This window comes from Heteronotia binoei, chromosome 2 (assembly GCF_032191835.1).
Source record: "Heteronotia binoei isolate CCM8104 ecotype False Entrance Well chromosome 2, APGP_CSIRO_Hbin_v1, whole genome shotgun sequence".
NCBI classification, from domain to species: Eukaryota; Metazoa; Chordata; class Lepidosauria; order Squamata; family Gekkonidae; genus Heteronotia; species Heteronotia binoei.
In genome coordinates, this window is record NC_083224.1 from 184,322,608 (window position 1) to 184,337,673 (window position 15,066).

The window sequence follows — 15,066 nt, forward strand, 5'->3', positions numbered from 1 at the left end:
GTGAAATGCCACAACAGCCCCTTGGGGGGGACCACCGGAAGTCCTCTTTCCTAGATTCGGCCGGTACAGAGAATCACATGACACAGGTGTGTTCACAGGTGAGGCTTAAAGCATGTCCACAGGCGAGGCTTTAGATGTGTGTGTTTGTGTTCACAGGTGAGGGTTAAAATGGCTCTCTTCTCCAGGTGGGATTCTATGACGCTGCCTCGGTCAAGATGCACATTTGCATTACAAATTCCTCTCCTCATCTGCTTTCCCCACTTAACAACAAGATGACACTAACATCAGTAGCATCAGAGAGGGGCTGTTATGTGTGAGAACACCCCAACATGTGACTATTACAAAGTGGGAGATGAATTCCTTCCATTCATCCATTGCTTCCACCCACAATACAGATTGCCAGTATGCATCTGCAAAACCCCGCACAGAAAAGAAATGATGCAATTGCATAAGCAATCACATAGAGATTGCTTTAAAAAAAAAAGTGTAATACTGGAAGAATCTTAATAAAATCCCAGCCCTGCCTGCTTTGGAGCATGCATTTGATCAATGCACAAGTGCACATTAGTAATGCACAGGCTAAAGGGGATGAATGGAAAGAACGGAATGGTGTGGCTCATCATGAGAGCTCTGCGAAATTTGTAAATGAAAAAACCGAGAACAACGAAACCATGGAAGATTTTGAATGGCTTGGATCAAGTTTGGCAAGAAGTTCGGGTAAATTGGAGAATTCAAGATCCAGGAAGACACTTAGGTGAGAACTTTTGAATCCTCCCTGTTTGAAAGCAGGGCAAGAGAAACAGGCCGAGAAGGATCCTCCTAAGAAGATGGTGTTATCTGCACGGCTCCTTCCTCTGGCCTTCTCCACAATTTCTTATTCAGAGGAACATGGCAAATTGCAGAAGTTACCTGTCATGGACTGGGAAGGACTCGCCGACTGGAAGAGAGGGTTTTGGAGAACAGAATAGATTTGGTTCTGAGACTAGGGCTGTTCTAAATTTGGTCCCCCATGGCAAACCTGTGGGCTAGGGAACAGAAAATGGCAGAAGGAGGAGATGCCAATTTCCGGGGGTGGGGGCAGAATGGTGTGGGGCGGTGCGCAGCCTGAGCCCTTGGTTTTGTTGGCGTCTCTTTTGGGGGAGTTAAAAGAGGTGGAGGTGCAACCTCATTTTGAGCACCTGGCCCAGCTCTCCAGCGAGGTAGTCGAGATCTTTCAGGGCCTCAAGTTTCTGCAGTTCCCGTTTGCGGTACAGCGGCATGCTGATGATCTCCAAGAGGTAGGTGCCGGGAGAGGCCTGCTTGTGAGTCAGGTGCAGGTAGCTGAGCCCTTCCTTCTGATGGATGTGGAAGAAGCCATCCTCATTCCCCCGGGAGATGGCATAGCGGACACGGTTCTCCAGGGGAGCCACGGCAGGGAGAAGTTCCAGGATGTGCTCCTTTCTCCTGAGATCGGACAGGTTCAGTGCTATGGTCAAGGGCGTCTCCACGTCTATGCTGGCCAAGCTGACTCCTGGCTCCTGTTTGCAGGAGGGAGAAAAAGAGCTCAGGGCAAGGAGAAGGCGGGATGCAGCCTGAAAGCAATGGCAATGCTCCCCTTCCACCCTTAAAACTATCTGAAATGCCAAGTTCAGGGGTTCCCAACCTTCTTGAATCCATGGACACATTTGGAATTCTGACACAGGGTGGCGGGTGCCACCACAAAATGGCTGCTGCAGGAAGTGGAGCCAACCACAAAATGGCTGCTACAGGAGATGGCGCCACATATGGAAGAAGCCCAATTACAGGGAAAGGGGCGGGATTTAAAAATACACAACAAAAGAGGAGCAAGAGAGTATAAAACCAACAGCATGATGGCAGTTGCCACCAAAACAATGTTATTTTAATCAGCCCAGTCAATTGGATCTCCAGTGGCCAATCAAAAGCCCTAGTGGGCAAGTATCCAAGTTGGCCCCATCTACTTTCTAAAAATATTTGGTGGGTGACAGCAGGTGCCATGGTGCCCAAGGGCACCACATTAGGAACCCCTGACCTAGCTGACATGAAAATCCAGATGGGAAAACGAATTCTCAAATATTCGGCAGGCAATCAAAACAACAAAAGGCCAGTGTTGTGGCACCTTAAAAGCAAACAGTGATGTATGCAGGGGTGGGATTCTAGCAGGAGCTTCTTTGCATATTAGGCCACACACCCCTGATGTAGCCAATCCTCCAAGAGCTTACAAAAAAAAGAGCCTTGTAAGCTCTTGGAGGATTGACGACATCAGGGTGTGTGGCTTAATACGCAAAGGAGCTCCTGCTAGAATTCCACCCCTGGGTGTATGAAGGTATGTTAAAATATCACTCATTTTAAATTAATTCAATTCGAATCAGCAATTCCAGAAGGCTCAGTGAGAGAGAAATCGAGCAGTGCGTATCAGTGATGTGTTTTTAAGATCACTGTTTCTTGGGATCACCAGAAATCCATTTGTTACAAATGCCAGTTTTCCATTTTAAAAAGAGGCAGATTTCCCCCCCTCTTTTTAAAACCCCCAAACATCACTCTCCCACAGATTGACTCCATGCAATCTTGAAATAGAAAACTCCACTGTGTAGTTAGGTGAATATGTTTCCCTAGTGCAGAAATTCCATGTATGATGTTTAAATTCTGATGTTTAAATTTAAGGGATGTAAGCAATCTCTGCGTTTTACTCTTAGGAAAGATTCCGAAATAAATAACAACAATTGCTTAACGTCCTGAGATAGAGTTTGGCTTCTGGTGAGCCCATATGAAAGAGCCCATTTGGGCTCGGCCGACTGGATTTGCTTGGAACCGACTCTCTCCCCCTTCCCACCGGTATCTGATGCTCCTCGGTGCCATTGATGCTACGCCGGTGACGACCTCTCTTGGGATAGCCATTGACTTTGCATTCATAACACGCTTCAGGCGACAAGAGGTTCTCCTCATCTTCCTCCAGAGGGGCAGGCAGGTAGGCCTCCTTGCCGAATCCTAGCCCAGAGACGCAGTGCCTGAAGTTCCAGGAAAGGTAAGAGAGGAAATGAGAGGGGACGATGCCCCCTTACCTCTTCCTGTCACCCCCTCTCTTTATCAATCTCTTCTCAGTTGAATTATGTATATCTTAGCCTCCCTTCAGCTCCCATGCATTTCAGGAAGCCAAGCCTTTGGGGGTTAGCATTGTAGAGCACCTCCAAAGACCCAAGAAGAAAAAGAAGATACTGGATTTATACCCCGCCCTTCACACGAATCTCAGAGTGGTTTACAATCTCCTTTGCCTTCCTCCCTCACAACAGACACCCTGTGAAGTAGGTGGGGCTGAGGGAGCTCTCCCAGAAGCTGTCATTTCAAGGACACAGTCTCAGAGTGGCCTACAATCTCCTTTACCTTCTCACACAACAGACACCCTGTGAGGCAGGTGCCAGTGCATTCAGTGGCTCTTAGCCACATGCTCTGTATTCTTGGTGCTTGGGGGGGGGGGCGTACAAGTAGGAGGGCTTCTAGGGTCCTGGCCCCACTGATGGACCTCCTGATGGCACCTGGTTTTTTGGCCACTGTGTGATACAGAGCGTTGGACTGGATGGGCCACTGGCCTGATCCAACATGGCTTCTCTTATGCTCTTAGGTGGAGCTGAGAGAGCTCTCGCAGAAGCTGCCCTTTCAAGAACAGAGTCTCAGAGCAGCTTACAATCTCCTTTTTCTTCCTTCCCCACAACAGATGCCCTGTGAGGTAAGTGGGGCTGAGAGAGCTCTCCCAGAAGCTGCCCTTTCAAAGACAGCTCTGGGAGAGCTATGGCTGACCCAAGGCCATTCCAGCAGCTGCAAGTGGAGGAGTGGGGAATCAAACCCGGTTCTCCCAGAAAAGAGTCTGCACCCTTAACCACGACACCAGATCTGGCTGAAGACCTGGGGCTCGAGTCACCCATCTCTCAAAGAAGAAATAAAATATGACATTTTCAGTTGGCTGACAATGCTCTTGACCTCTTCTGCCGGGAACTGAGACCTGTGGCTTTGAGTACAATCTCCCAGCCATGCACACAAACGTGAATTTGTAGTTCCTGGCGTCTCTACTGAAAGCATCTCTATCTGGAATTTGCTCTATCTGGACTTCTTGCAGGCAGCGGCGACTCGAGAGCCAATGGTGCCCTAGGCAGGTACCCCCCACCAGTGCCCCCCTGGGCGCGCTCCACTCCCCCAGCCACCGCTGCGGCTGCAGCCGCCACCAGCCTCCTGCCCGCCGCCACCACACTCTGCTCTCCCCCCGCACTGCCGCCGCGGCTGCCACCAGCCTCCTCCAGCCTGCCGCAGCTGCGCTCCACTCCCCCCCCGCTGCGCTTTGTTGCCACCCATGCCTGCGCGTTTAACCAAATCCACAGGTGCGGGCTGCAATAAGCCAGTAGGGCTGTAGTCGCAGCGAGTGGGGCGAGGGGGGAGTGAGCGGAGCGCAGCAGCAGTAGCGGTGGTGGCGGTGAGAGCAGCACGGTAGCAGTGGTGGGCTGGAGGGGGCTTGCGGCGGTGGTGGGGCGAGCGGAGCGCGGCGGTGAGCAGAAGGAGGCTGGTGGTGGCGCTGGGGGGAGGGAGGCAAACTAGCCAGTTGCCTTTAACACTGGAAGCGGGGGATGCCCAATTCGATGCCCCCTGCCTCTTGGCGCCCTAGGCAACCGCCTAGTTTGCCTAGTGGGTGAGACGGCCCTGCTTGCAGAGCCTCCACCAGTTCGGAGGAGATGATATCAAACACTCACAACAATCCTGAAGCAATCAATGGCTTGTTCTCCACACACACAAAGGTAGCTATAAGGGACAAGCTGCAGGTGAGCTGAAGGAACAACAAACCCACAGCCAGCTGCGTATGTACCAATGCCAGAAGTGATTTTAGAAATTTTGGTTAAACTGGACCCACATAGCACAGCATAATAGGGTTGCCAAGTCCAATTCAAGAAATATCTGGGGACTTTGAGGGTGGAGCCAGGAGACATTGGGGTGGGGCCAGGAGCAAGGTTGTTTGTGACAAGCACAATTGAACTCCAAAGGGAGTTCTGGCCTTCATATTTAAAGGGACTGCACACTTTTTATATGCCTTCCCTCCACTGGAAATAATGAAGGATAGGGGCACCTTCTTTGGGGGCTCATAGAATTGGACCCCTTGTCCATCCTTTTGAAACTTGAAGGGTGTTTTGAGAACATAAGAGCATAAGAACATAAGAGAAGCCATGTTGGATCAGGTCAATGGCCCATCCAGTCCAACACTCTGTGTCACACAGTGGCCAATATATGTGTGTGTGTGTGTACACACACACACATATACTGTGGCTAATAGCCACTGATGGACCTCTGCTCCATATTTTTATCCAATCCCCTCTTGAAGCTGGCTATGCTTGTGGCCGCCACCACCTCCTGTGGCAGTGAATTCCACATGTTAATCACCCTTTGGGTGAAGAAGTACTTCCTTTTATCTGTTTTAACCTGACTGCTCAGCAATTTCATCGAATGCCCACGAGGAGAGGCATCGGATGCTATGCTGCAAATCTGGTGCCTCTGCTTCAAAAAAGAGGCCCTTCAGAGCCCCATGGATCAATTCTCCATTATACCCCCTGGGGATAGGTCTCCATAGGGAATTATGGAGTGCCAGCAGACATTTCCCTCCCCCCCCCACCCCGCTTTCTGATTACCCGGAAGTGGGGGAGGGTTTCCAAATCAGGGGATCCCCTGCCCCCACCTGGGGATGAGCAACCCTACAGCATAAAGAAGGTGCACAACAAGATATTCCAGGAACATTAACGGGACATTGGCTCATTTGCACTTGTCGACTACCTGTTTTACTTTGGATCAAGGCTCATTTTATTACACCTCCCTACGAGGGACTGTGGCTACCCTAGCTGGAAAGAAAATTCCACACCCTCCCCACCTGCAGGTATATCAGTGTTCATTGTAACTGATGTAAGGTCACACACTTACCCTTGCCCTGCCCGAAAGTACCCGCTGGGGCAGCCGCACAGGTAGCCACCCTCTGTATTGGAGCATCCGTAGCTGCAGGGGCTTCCCCCTGCCACGCACTCATTCACGTCTTGGCAGCCCCCAAAGGCCTGGTCAAAGTCGAAGCCAGAGGGGCAAATGCATTTGAAGCTCCCCAGGGTGTTGTAGCAGGAGGCCGAGCCGCAGGTGGTGGAGCTGGAGCACTCGTTCTCGTCTGGGGCCAAAAGTGGAAAGAGGGATAGCTGGGGGTCATGGGGTACCTGATGCCTAGAAGGAGTCCCAAGTCGGGGAGAAGCCGCCAACCAATCCCAGTGACAGACTTACCCACACACTGGTTCCATTGGTAGTGCTGGACGTACCCTTGGGGGCAGCCACAGCGGTAGCCCCCCAGCACGTTCTGGCACCCGTGCTGGCACCGGTGGTTCCCGTCACATTCGTCCACATCTATGGTAAAAGAAAAAGGCCTGAGGGTCAAGGGCTAAGCCTCAGACGGCTAGTTCTTTCATCAAGATTTGTTCCTGCACCAAAAAAGACCAGCAAAATGATACATGACGGTCAGATGTCAGGCCTGAGGTGGGTGCAAAAAGCTATGAACGCTTGTGGCCGCAATTACTAAATGTGTAAATACAGAAATGTTTTCAAAAATATATTTCAAGAGCGTTCGATATTTATTTAATCAAATTTATATCCCGCCCTCCCCCTATCTCCTACCTGCCGAGTTGCCCCGATCCAGATGTCTCAAGAGATCATCCACGAGGGCAACCAGTACAGTCTCCATCCTGTGGCCTGGATGGAAGCCGGACTGAAATGGACCTAAGGCAGACGCATCATCCAAAAATCCCTGTGGCTTCTCAATGACTACCCCAAAAGGCAAGTTAGACACCAGCCGGTAGCTTGCCAATATGCCCGGGCCCAGAGATGGTTTTTGGAGGAGAGGGTGTACCACTGCCTCCTTAAGGGGTGTGGGAAAGGTTCCTTCAATCAGGGGCCCTGTTAATAATCTCCTGCAATGGGGTTCTTAATTCCGACCGGCGAGCACCTATCAACCAGGATGGACACGGATCCAAATCGTAGGTAGTGGGACGTACAGTATAGAGGACCTTGTCAACTTCCCCCAACCTGAGTGGAGCGAAATAATCCAGGATTGAACCAAAGAACGTGCTCGGACCCTCGACTTACCGTATATTGTATATTGTTGTTATATTGTATATTGTTACAAAAGATAAATGCTTTACATCTCAACTCCAAACAAGCAAAGAACAACAGACTCGAAGGAATTGTTCCCCTGTGCTGCTGGGGTAAATACACTCTTAAAGGGAAGGAGTTCAAATGCATGTAGATAGCTCAGAGTCCACAGCCCGGAATATATACTTTCAAATAGAAACAATCTCTCTCTCTGCCACTAATTACAAGAGCCCTGTGGCGCAGAGTATTAAAGCTGCAGTACAGCAGTCTTAAGGTCTGCTCACGACCCGAGTTCAATCCCCGGCGAAAGCTGGGTTTTCAGGTAGCCAGCACGAGGCTGACAGCCTTCCATCCTTCTGAGGTCGGTAAAATGAGTACCCAGCTTGCTGGGGGGGAAGTGTAGATGATTGGGGAAGGCAACGGCAAACCACACCGTAAAAAGTCTGCCGTGAAAACGTTGTGAAAGCAATGTCACCCCAGAGTCGGAAACGACTGGTGTTTGCACAGGGGACCTTTCCTTTCCTGCCACTAATTGATATTCCTTATACATATTCTGGCGCAAAAGCAGCAGATGCCTCTGAATGTATTTATTTTAAAATAAATATTTCAAAGAGCCAGGTCAAAACTGAAACCAGTGCAATCAAACAACAAAATACTAACTCTTATAGTTGCCTGAAGCTGGAGTTTGGCTATTCCTGTGTCCTTTAGCGGCGGCAATGGGTTACTGCCTGAAAACAAGGCAGCATAACTACCATAAAGCATGCTGCTGAAAAAGGTGGTAAGGCAACAGCTCCTCAATACCTTCGCAACTGCTGCCGGAACTGTCAAGAGCAAATCCTTTCTGGCATTCGCAGTTGTAGCTCCCTGGAGTGTTCAGGCATTGTCCTTTAGCCCCACAAAGGGTGGGCTGGGTTGTGCATTCGTTGTTATCTGCAGGGGAAATCACAAGATTGCATGGTGTGTGAGTGGTCCAGGGAACAAGCTCCACCCACCCTCCACAAGGTGGACACATATGTGTCAACACAACTGTTTAATTGCACCATCTAGAATATATCAGGGTGATGTAACATTGATTTAGGAGTCAATGGGAAGAATTTTCTCCAAACATAACCGGAAAGCAAGTTCAGGGATCTTGAGACTCCCTTGATGACATGCGACTGGGCTAACCTGCTTGAGACCCCTAAAATAATTTTCCTACTGACTACTCTTCTGACCCTGACCTAGATAGAGCAGGCTAGCCTGATCTCATCAAATCTCAAAAGCTAAACAGGGGCGGCTCTGGCTAGTAGTTGGATGAGAGACTTCCAAGGAATACCAGGGCCGTGACACAGAGGCAGGTAATGACAACCCACCTCTGAATGTCCCTTGCCTTAAAAACCCTATGGGGTCGCTGTAAGTCGGCTGTGACTTGTGGGCACTTTCCACCACTTTTCCTTCTGCTTGAGAAAAGTGGTTTTCCCTGTCCAGTTAGTTCCAGAACTCCATGCTTGAACTGTGACCATTTCTAAAGTGAATTCTGAAATTGGATGTGCCCCAGTTACTAGACCATTGCTATTTTAGATTTTTTGGGGGGCAATGTCTACTTTTCCTTAAATGGAAGGCACTGCACGCACTGAATTTGGTGCACCAACAATAATCATGGTAATAATCAGGGCTTTCTTTGTAGCAGGAGCTCCTTTGCATATTAGGCCACACACCCCTGATGTAGTCAATCCTCCAACAGCTTACAGGGCTCTTCCTACAGGGCCTACTGTAAACTTCAGGAGGATTGGCTACATCAGGGGTGTGTGGTCTAATATGCAAAGTAACTCCTGCTTCAAAGTGAGCCCTGATAATAATAATAGAGTGAAATACAATCTATTTTTAAAAACATTGAACTGTTCTGCATTCTCATTTTCTTTGCTTCTGTCTTCCTCTGTGTGTGTTTTGCTTCTTCTAGCAGGTGATTCAATATTACATCGCTGTATGTTCTGCATAAAAACCTGCAGTTTAATTCTACAGAGAGATATGCCGGACATAAACACACGTAATATCAAATCGACCACTAGAGGGACCAAAACACATATGGAACAGAAGCCCCCAAAGCAACAGGAACACACAAGCGAGGAAAATGAGAATGTGGAAAAACAACTTTCCCCACGCCCTCTTCTTTGACCCCTCCCAAGCATTCTTTCATCTGGTCTCCCAGGAACTCTTAACCTTCCGTTTTGGGTGGGAGGAAGGGTAACTCACCAATACAGGAAGAATGATGCTGGGTGAATCCAGGGGGACACTTGCAATTGAAGCCCCCAATGACGTTAACGCACAAGAACTGGCAGTTGTGTTGTTTTGTGGAGCACTCATCCAGGTCTGGACCACCAAGAAAACAAGAGCGGGTTAATTCTTCCTTTAAAGATATTGGATTTATATCCCGCCCTCCACTCCGAAGAGTCTCAGAGCGGCTCACAATCTCCTTTACTTTCCTCCCCCACAACAGACACCCTGTGAGGTGGGTGGGGCTGAGAGAGCTCTCACAGAAGCTGCCCTTTCAAGGACAACCTCTGCCAGAGCTATGGCTGACCCAAGGCCATTCCAGCAGGTGCAAGTGGAGGAGTGGGGAATCAAACCCAGTTCTCCCAGATAAGAGTCCGCACACTTAACCACTACACCAAACTGGCTCTCCTCTTCTCTTTAGGGAAGCTGACTACACCAGAAGCTGCTGACAGTCCGGTTCAGTCGATTTCCCCACTCCGTTTTTTGTGGTACGGAACAAAAAGAAGTGGCTGCGACGAGGACATCATCAATCTTTATTTATTTCAATTTATTTCAATTTATTTAAACTATTCATATGCCCATAAACTCTTTCTCCTAAGCGACTCGGGACTTGAGAACAAGCATTGCCCCAGCAGACTGTGGAGCCGTAAGGCCCACTGGATAAGTGTAGGCAGTCAGGTGAGAGTGTACGTTGTCCTCTCTTCTTTTTCTCTTGCAACAGTGCTCCCCACATGGTTCTCTGCCGGTTATGAAGGCTGCAAGCAGCCATGTCTCCTTCTGATCGGCAAGCTCTCTCCAACCACACGGCTCTATCCCGTAATGATATATCATTCCTAAAAGTGAACTTGATAGTCAAAATGTCTACTACAAAGGGAGTAAAAAGTGGCCCATCCACAAATATCGGCATTCATGCAAGTTCAAGAGACTCCCCCTCTCCCAAAGAAAACATGCAGAAAAATAATAATTTATTTGAAGTAGCTCGCAGACCCTGTATACCTTGTTCCCTTATCCTGTTGTAGGTATTTTTCCCAATCTGGCACACATGTAGGATAACCATTCTTAGTAACTCCTTAGCAGATCCTTTTCATTTATTTATTTTCAGTTTTTAACGTATACAAGAAATGTTCAAAAATGTAATAATACTTTCTCTAAACAATTATAATAGTATTGATAATAACTAAACTTTATAATAACTAAAGATATAACAGCCAGGGGTGGAATTCTAGCAGGAGCTCCTTTGCCTATTAGGCCACACACCCCTGATGTAGCCAATCCTCCGAGAGCTTACAAGGCTCTTTCTTGTAAGCTCTTGGAGGATTGGCTACATCAGAGTGTGTGGCCTAATATGCAAAGGAGCTCCTGCTAGAATTCCACCCCCGATAACAGCTAAACAAATCTATTGGTAGTGATCAAACCCTTCTGTGCTTGATTAAGGATGAGAGCTTGGTAAACCAATCTATTTTACACACACACACACACACAAAAAGGCAAATACACTGGTTTCTTCCAAGTACAGCAGTGAATCCAGAATCTATGTAGCACTCCCAAGCAATATTACGTCTAAGCTGTGGAGTCTGGTGAGCAAAAATTCTACTTTGTGAGCCACTGCATAAATTAGTTTGGTATGGGGCCATTTTCCTTGAGCTAAAACAAAAATGTATGAACCAGAGGCTAAAAACCTGAGCTAGTTCACACTAACTCAGCTTAGAGGGAATACCGTTGCTGAGTAGTGTTCTTGGGAACTCTAGGAGAAGTTCTACCCTTCCCGGAGTCAGCCTCTATGGTTTCCTGTCTCCCCACTTTCATTCCAACCACCCCATGGAGAAGAACCCTCAGCGACAATACTTACCTTGGCTTGGAGACGTGCATTCTGAACTGCAATACGAACTCAGGTGAGTGTGAATTTGGGGGACACCTCTAATTCTTAATCACTACCTGTACAGGAGACTATACAAATTCCAGGAATTTGCAGATTGCATCTCACATCTTTGACATCGGGGTACTTGCAGTAGAAGTTTTAAGTCTTTCCAGTAGAACACTTCCACCACAAGTGGTGACAAAAGTTCTGGTCGCATTCTTACACTTCCGGCATAATGTATCATGTGCAACTTTAGACACCCACAGCAAGACTGGTCCTTATCCTGTGCTGCTTTTGATTGCAGGGACACCCCCCACCCCACCCCACCCCGACTTACCTTTGCAAGTTTTCCCATCCTCCTGCAGGATGTATCCCCTGGGACAGGAGCACTGGAAACTACCTTCCGTGTTCTTGCAGATGAAATTACACGGCTTGGGAGACTGATTGCACTCATCCAAGTCTAAGGGCAAGAGAACCGGGGTGAGACAGGAAGGAAAGCTCTAGCCTACCACGCCACTTTCAAAATCTTCCCAGACATCTGCTGGGACAACTGAGTGCTGAGACCAGCACTTTCAACCCAGCTGTGTAAACGTCTTCTTGGGGCGAATTGACCCATGGAACCAGGGCTTTTTTTCTAGCAGGAATTCGTTTGCATATTAGGCTACACCCCCCTGATGTAGCCAATCCTCCAAGAGCTTACAGGGCTCTTCTTACAGGCTATGATGGAGAATGGAAAAACATCCAAAACTTTTCCCCATCAACATTATAGCTTTAAGTATGGTATGCATGCTACTTTAAACCCAACCCTAATCCTAACCGTAACTGTATTCATACCCGAATTGTGACTCAAATCCAGGAGTGGTTAAATTGTGGCTCCTTCACACATATTGTGGTTCTTTCACACATATTGTGTAGATCTTGAAGCCCCCCCCCCACCCTGTTGGCTAGCTTGGAGAAGGCATTTCGCTGTTTAATCACTTCTCCAAGTCAAGCCAACCAGTGGCTTGGAAAATGCATTTCAGATTAAAGTTTCTTTCCTTCCACCACTCCTCCCCTCCCTTCCCTGTCTTGCAGATCTCAAACATCTGTCATTTATTCTATGTGGTTCTTACATTCATCCAGTTTGGCTGCCCCTGCTCTAACCACTGCTAGAAAGTGTGATGCTGCTGAAAGGGCTATCTCCAAGTATCAGGACTCCACTAAACATCCTGCTTCAGAACCCTACAGGGCTGGTCTAAACCTGCACCAAAGGACAGCAGCCATTCTACAGCTTCACGTAAAATCTTAAGCGCAAAGCTGAAGTGCATTGGAATTGGGGGTGGGCTATTATTTAAAAACCCCGATCAGATTGCTGGTGCAGATGTAACTGAGCACAACTAAGCTGGCTGCCAGATGTAACTGAGCACAACTAAGCTGGCTGCCAGTTGCCAGACGCAACAACCTGCGTGTCCCACTTACCCTGGCAAGCCGTGCCGGTGAGGTCTGTGGCGTAGCCCACTCTGCAGTGGCAGCGGAAAGAACCCATGCTGTTGATGCACTGGCCATTATTGCAGAGATTGGGAAGCACCTTGCATTCATCGATATCTGCATGCACATGGGGGCAGGAAAGAGAGGGGAAGAGAGAGAGGAAGTCCTGTGTCAGTGCAATCCCAGAATGGCAGTTCCTAACATCAGGGCTTTTTTGTAGTAGGAACTCCTTTGCCTATTAGGCCACACACCCCTGCTGTAGCCAATCCTCCAAGAGCTTACAGGGCTCTTAGTACAGGGCCTACCGTAAGCTCCAGGAGGATTGGCTACAACAGGGGTGTGTGAACTAATATGCAAAGGAGTTCCTGCTAGAAAAAAAGCCCGGGCAGCTCCTAAGATTATTTGCAGGAAATCTTTGGTGTTAGCTGAGAGTAGAGGAGGTGCCGCAGGAGGTGGTGGCGGCCACAAGCATGGCCACCTTCAAGAGGGGTTTAGATAAAAATATGGAGTAGAGGTCTATCAGTGGCTATTAGCCACAGTGTGTGTGTGTGTGTGTGTATATATAAAATTTTTTGGCCACTGTGTGACACAGAGTGTTGGACTAGATGGGCCATTGGCCTGATCCAACATGGCTTCTCTTATGTTCTTATGTGTGACACAGAGTGTTGGACTGGATGGGCCATTGGCCTGATCCAACATGGCTTCTCTTATGTTCTTATGTGTGACACAGAGTGTTGGACTGGATGGGCCATTGGCCTGATCCAACATGGCTTCTCTTATGTTCTTATGTGTGACACAGAGTGTTGGACTGGATGGGCCATTGGCCTGATCCAACATGGCTTCTCTTATGTTCTTATGTGTGACACAGAGTGTTGGACTGGATGGGCCATTGGCCTGATCCAACATGGCTTCTCTTATGTTCTTAGAGGTTAGGACTCAAGGGTAGGCACAGGTCACTTGTCAAGCATTTGCTTTTCATCTATAAGGTTGGCTCCCTAGTTAAAAAGAGGGTCAGCTTGGAAAGGCATTTCTCTACTGGAGCGCTGGTGTTAAAAACGTAAAAGAAAGGGTGGTGTTTCTGTAACTAAAGTTTCAGTTGCTGATGGTGGAAAGGGCGATGAAGTCACAACCAACTTATGGAGACCCTACACGATTTTCAAGGCAAGAGAAGTTCAGAGGTGGCTTGCCATTGCTGGCCTCTTGTGTGGACTTCCTTGGTGGTCTCCCATCCAAATACGAACCACGGCTGACCCTGCTTAGCTTCCAAGATTGGATGAGATCAGGCTAGCCTGGTCCATCCAGGTCAGGGCAAAATTTCAGTTAAGGTTAATTGGAAAGCATCACCAATCTTCTTTTTTTCAGTTTCACCAAAAAGATCACGGGAGTTAACTAGACAGCGCGGAAGTGTCTTGAAATGCATTGTGTGTGTGTGTGTGTGGGGGGGGGTTGGTCTGCAGCTGGAGCTATCGCTTAGCTTCACGGTATTATGAAAAATGCTCTGGTTCAAGGGGACAGAGACTTGAGTAGGAACTGCTGAAATACTGGTCAATGGCCACAAAGTTCATGGACTGCAGGCAGAAGGTCCTAAGTTCAGTCCCTGCCATCTCCAGTTAATAGGATCTCAGATGATGGGAACAACCTTTGTCCACCTGAGACCCTGGAGGGCTGCCAACAACCAGAGTAGGCAATACTAGGCCAGACGGACCAATGATAGGCGGCAGCTTCATACGTTACGTTAATGTATCCCCATCGCATGAGAACAAAGCAGGAGTCAAGTTTCACCTTTAAGACCAACAATGTTTTATTCAGAACGTAAGCTTTCGTGCGCTAAAAGCACACTTCTTCAGATGAGGGATAAGAAGTGTGCTTTTAGCACATGAAAGTTTACGTTCTGAATAAAACTTTGTTGGTCTTAAAGGTGACACTTGACTCCTGCTTTGTTCATCTGCTTCAGACCAACATGGCTGCTCACCTGGATCTACCCATCGCATGATGTGAGAGCACAACGAGTCTCTTCTACCTCCACGTGGACAGACTCACCTCTCCCATCAGTTGTATAGCCTGGCCCATGGGGACACATTTTCTTGTAGAGGGCAGTGCCCGGAAAGGGGCAGAGTTCACACTGGGGCCCCCAGCCACGGCCTCCGTTACAACAGCATTCTGATTTGGTGACCTGGTGGCGGTTCGTGGAAGACATCTGGCACATCGTTTGGAGCACTTCGGTGAAGCAGAATCCTTGGCGAGTATCTGGGCGGGGGGTGGAGGGGGAGAGAAACGGAGAAATCAGCGTGCTGCTGCAGACAGGCCCCGGTGAATAATTAAACCCCAAGGAGGAAAAG

General features: G+C 48.5%; 1 protein-coding gene across 1 annotated transcript in view; it reads right to left on the bottom strand.

Moving 5' to 3' along the window:
* Positions 1-849: 849 nt before the first annotated feature.
* Positions 850-15,066, bottom strand: part of FBN3 (fibrillin 3) — a 209,496-nt gene continuing 195,279 nt past the window's right edge. The window contains exons 57-65 of the mRNA XM_060232635.1: positions 14,768-14,974; positions 12,719-12,844; positions 11,598-11,720; positions 9,382-9,498; positions 7,951-8,079; positions 6,289-6,408; positions 5,947-6,178; positions 2,831-3,005; positions 850-1,514 (exon numbers count right to left, since the gene is read on the bottom strand). Of these exons, the coding sequence (XP_060088618.1) occupies positions 1,143-1,514; positions 2,831-3,005; positions 5,947-6,178; positions 6,289-6,408; positions 7,951-8,079; positions 9,382-9,498; positions 11,598-11,720; positions 12,719-12,844; positions 14,768-14,974 (1,601 nt within the window). The 3' untranslated portion in view covers positions 850-1,142. The remainder of the gene's footprint in view (positions 1,515-2,830; positions 3,006-5,946; positions 6,179-6,288; positions 6,409-7,950; positions 8,080-9,381; positions 9,499-11,597; positions 11,721-12,718; positions 12,845-14,767; positions 14,975-15,066) is intronic.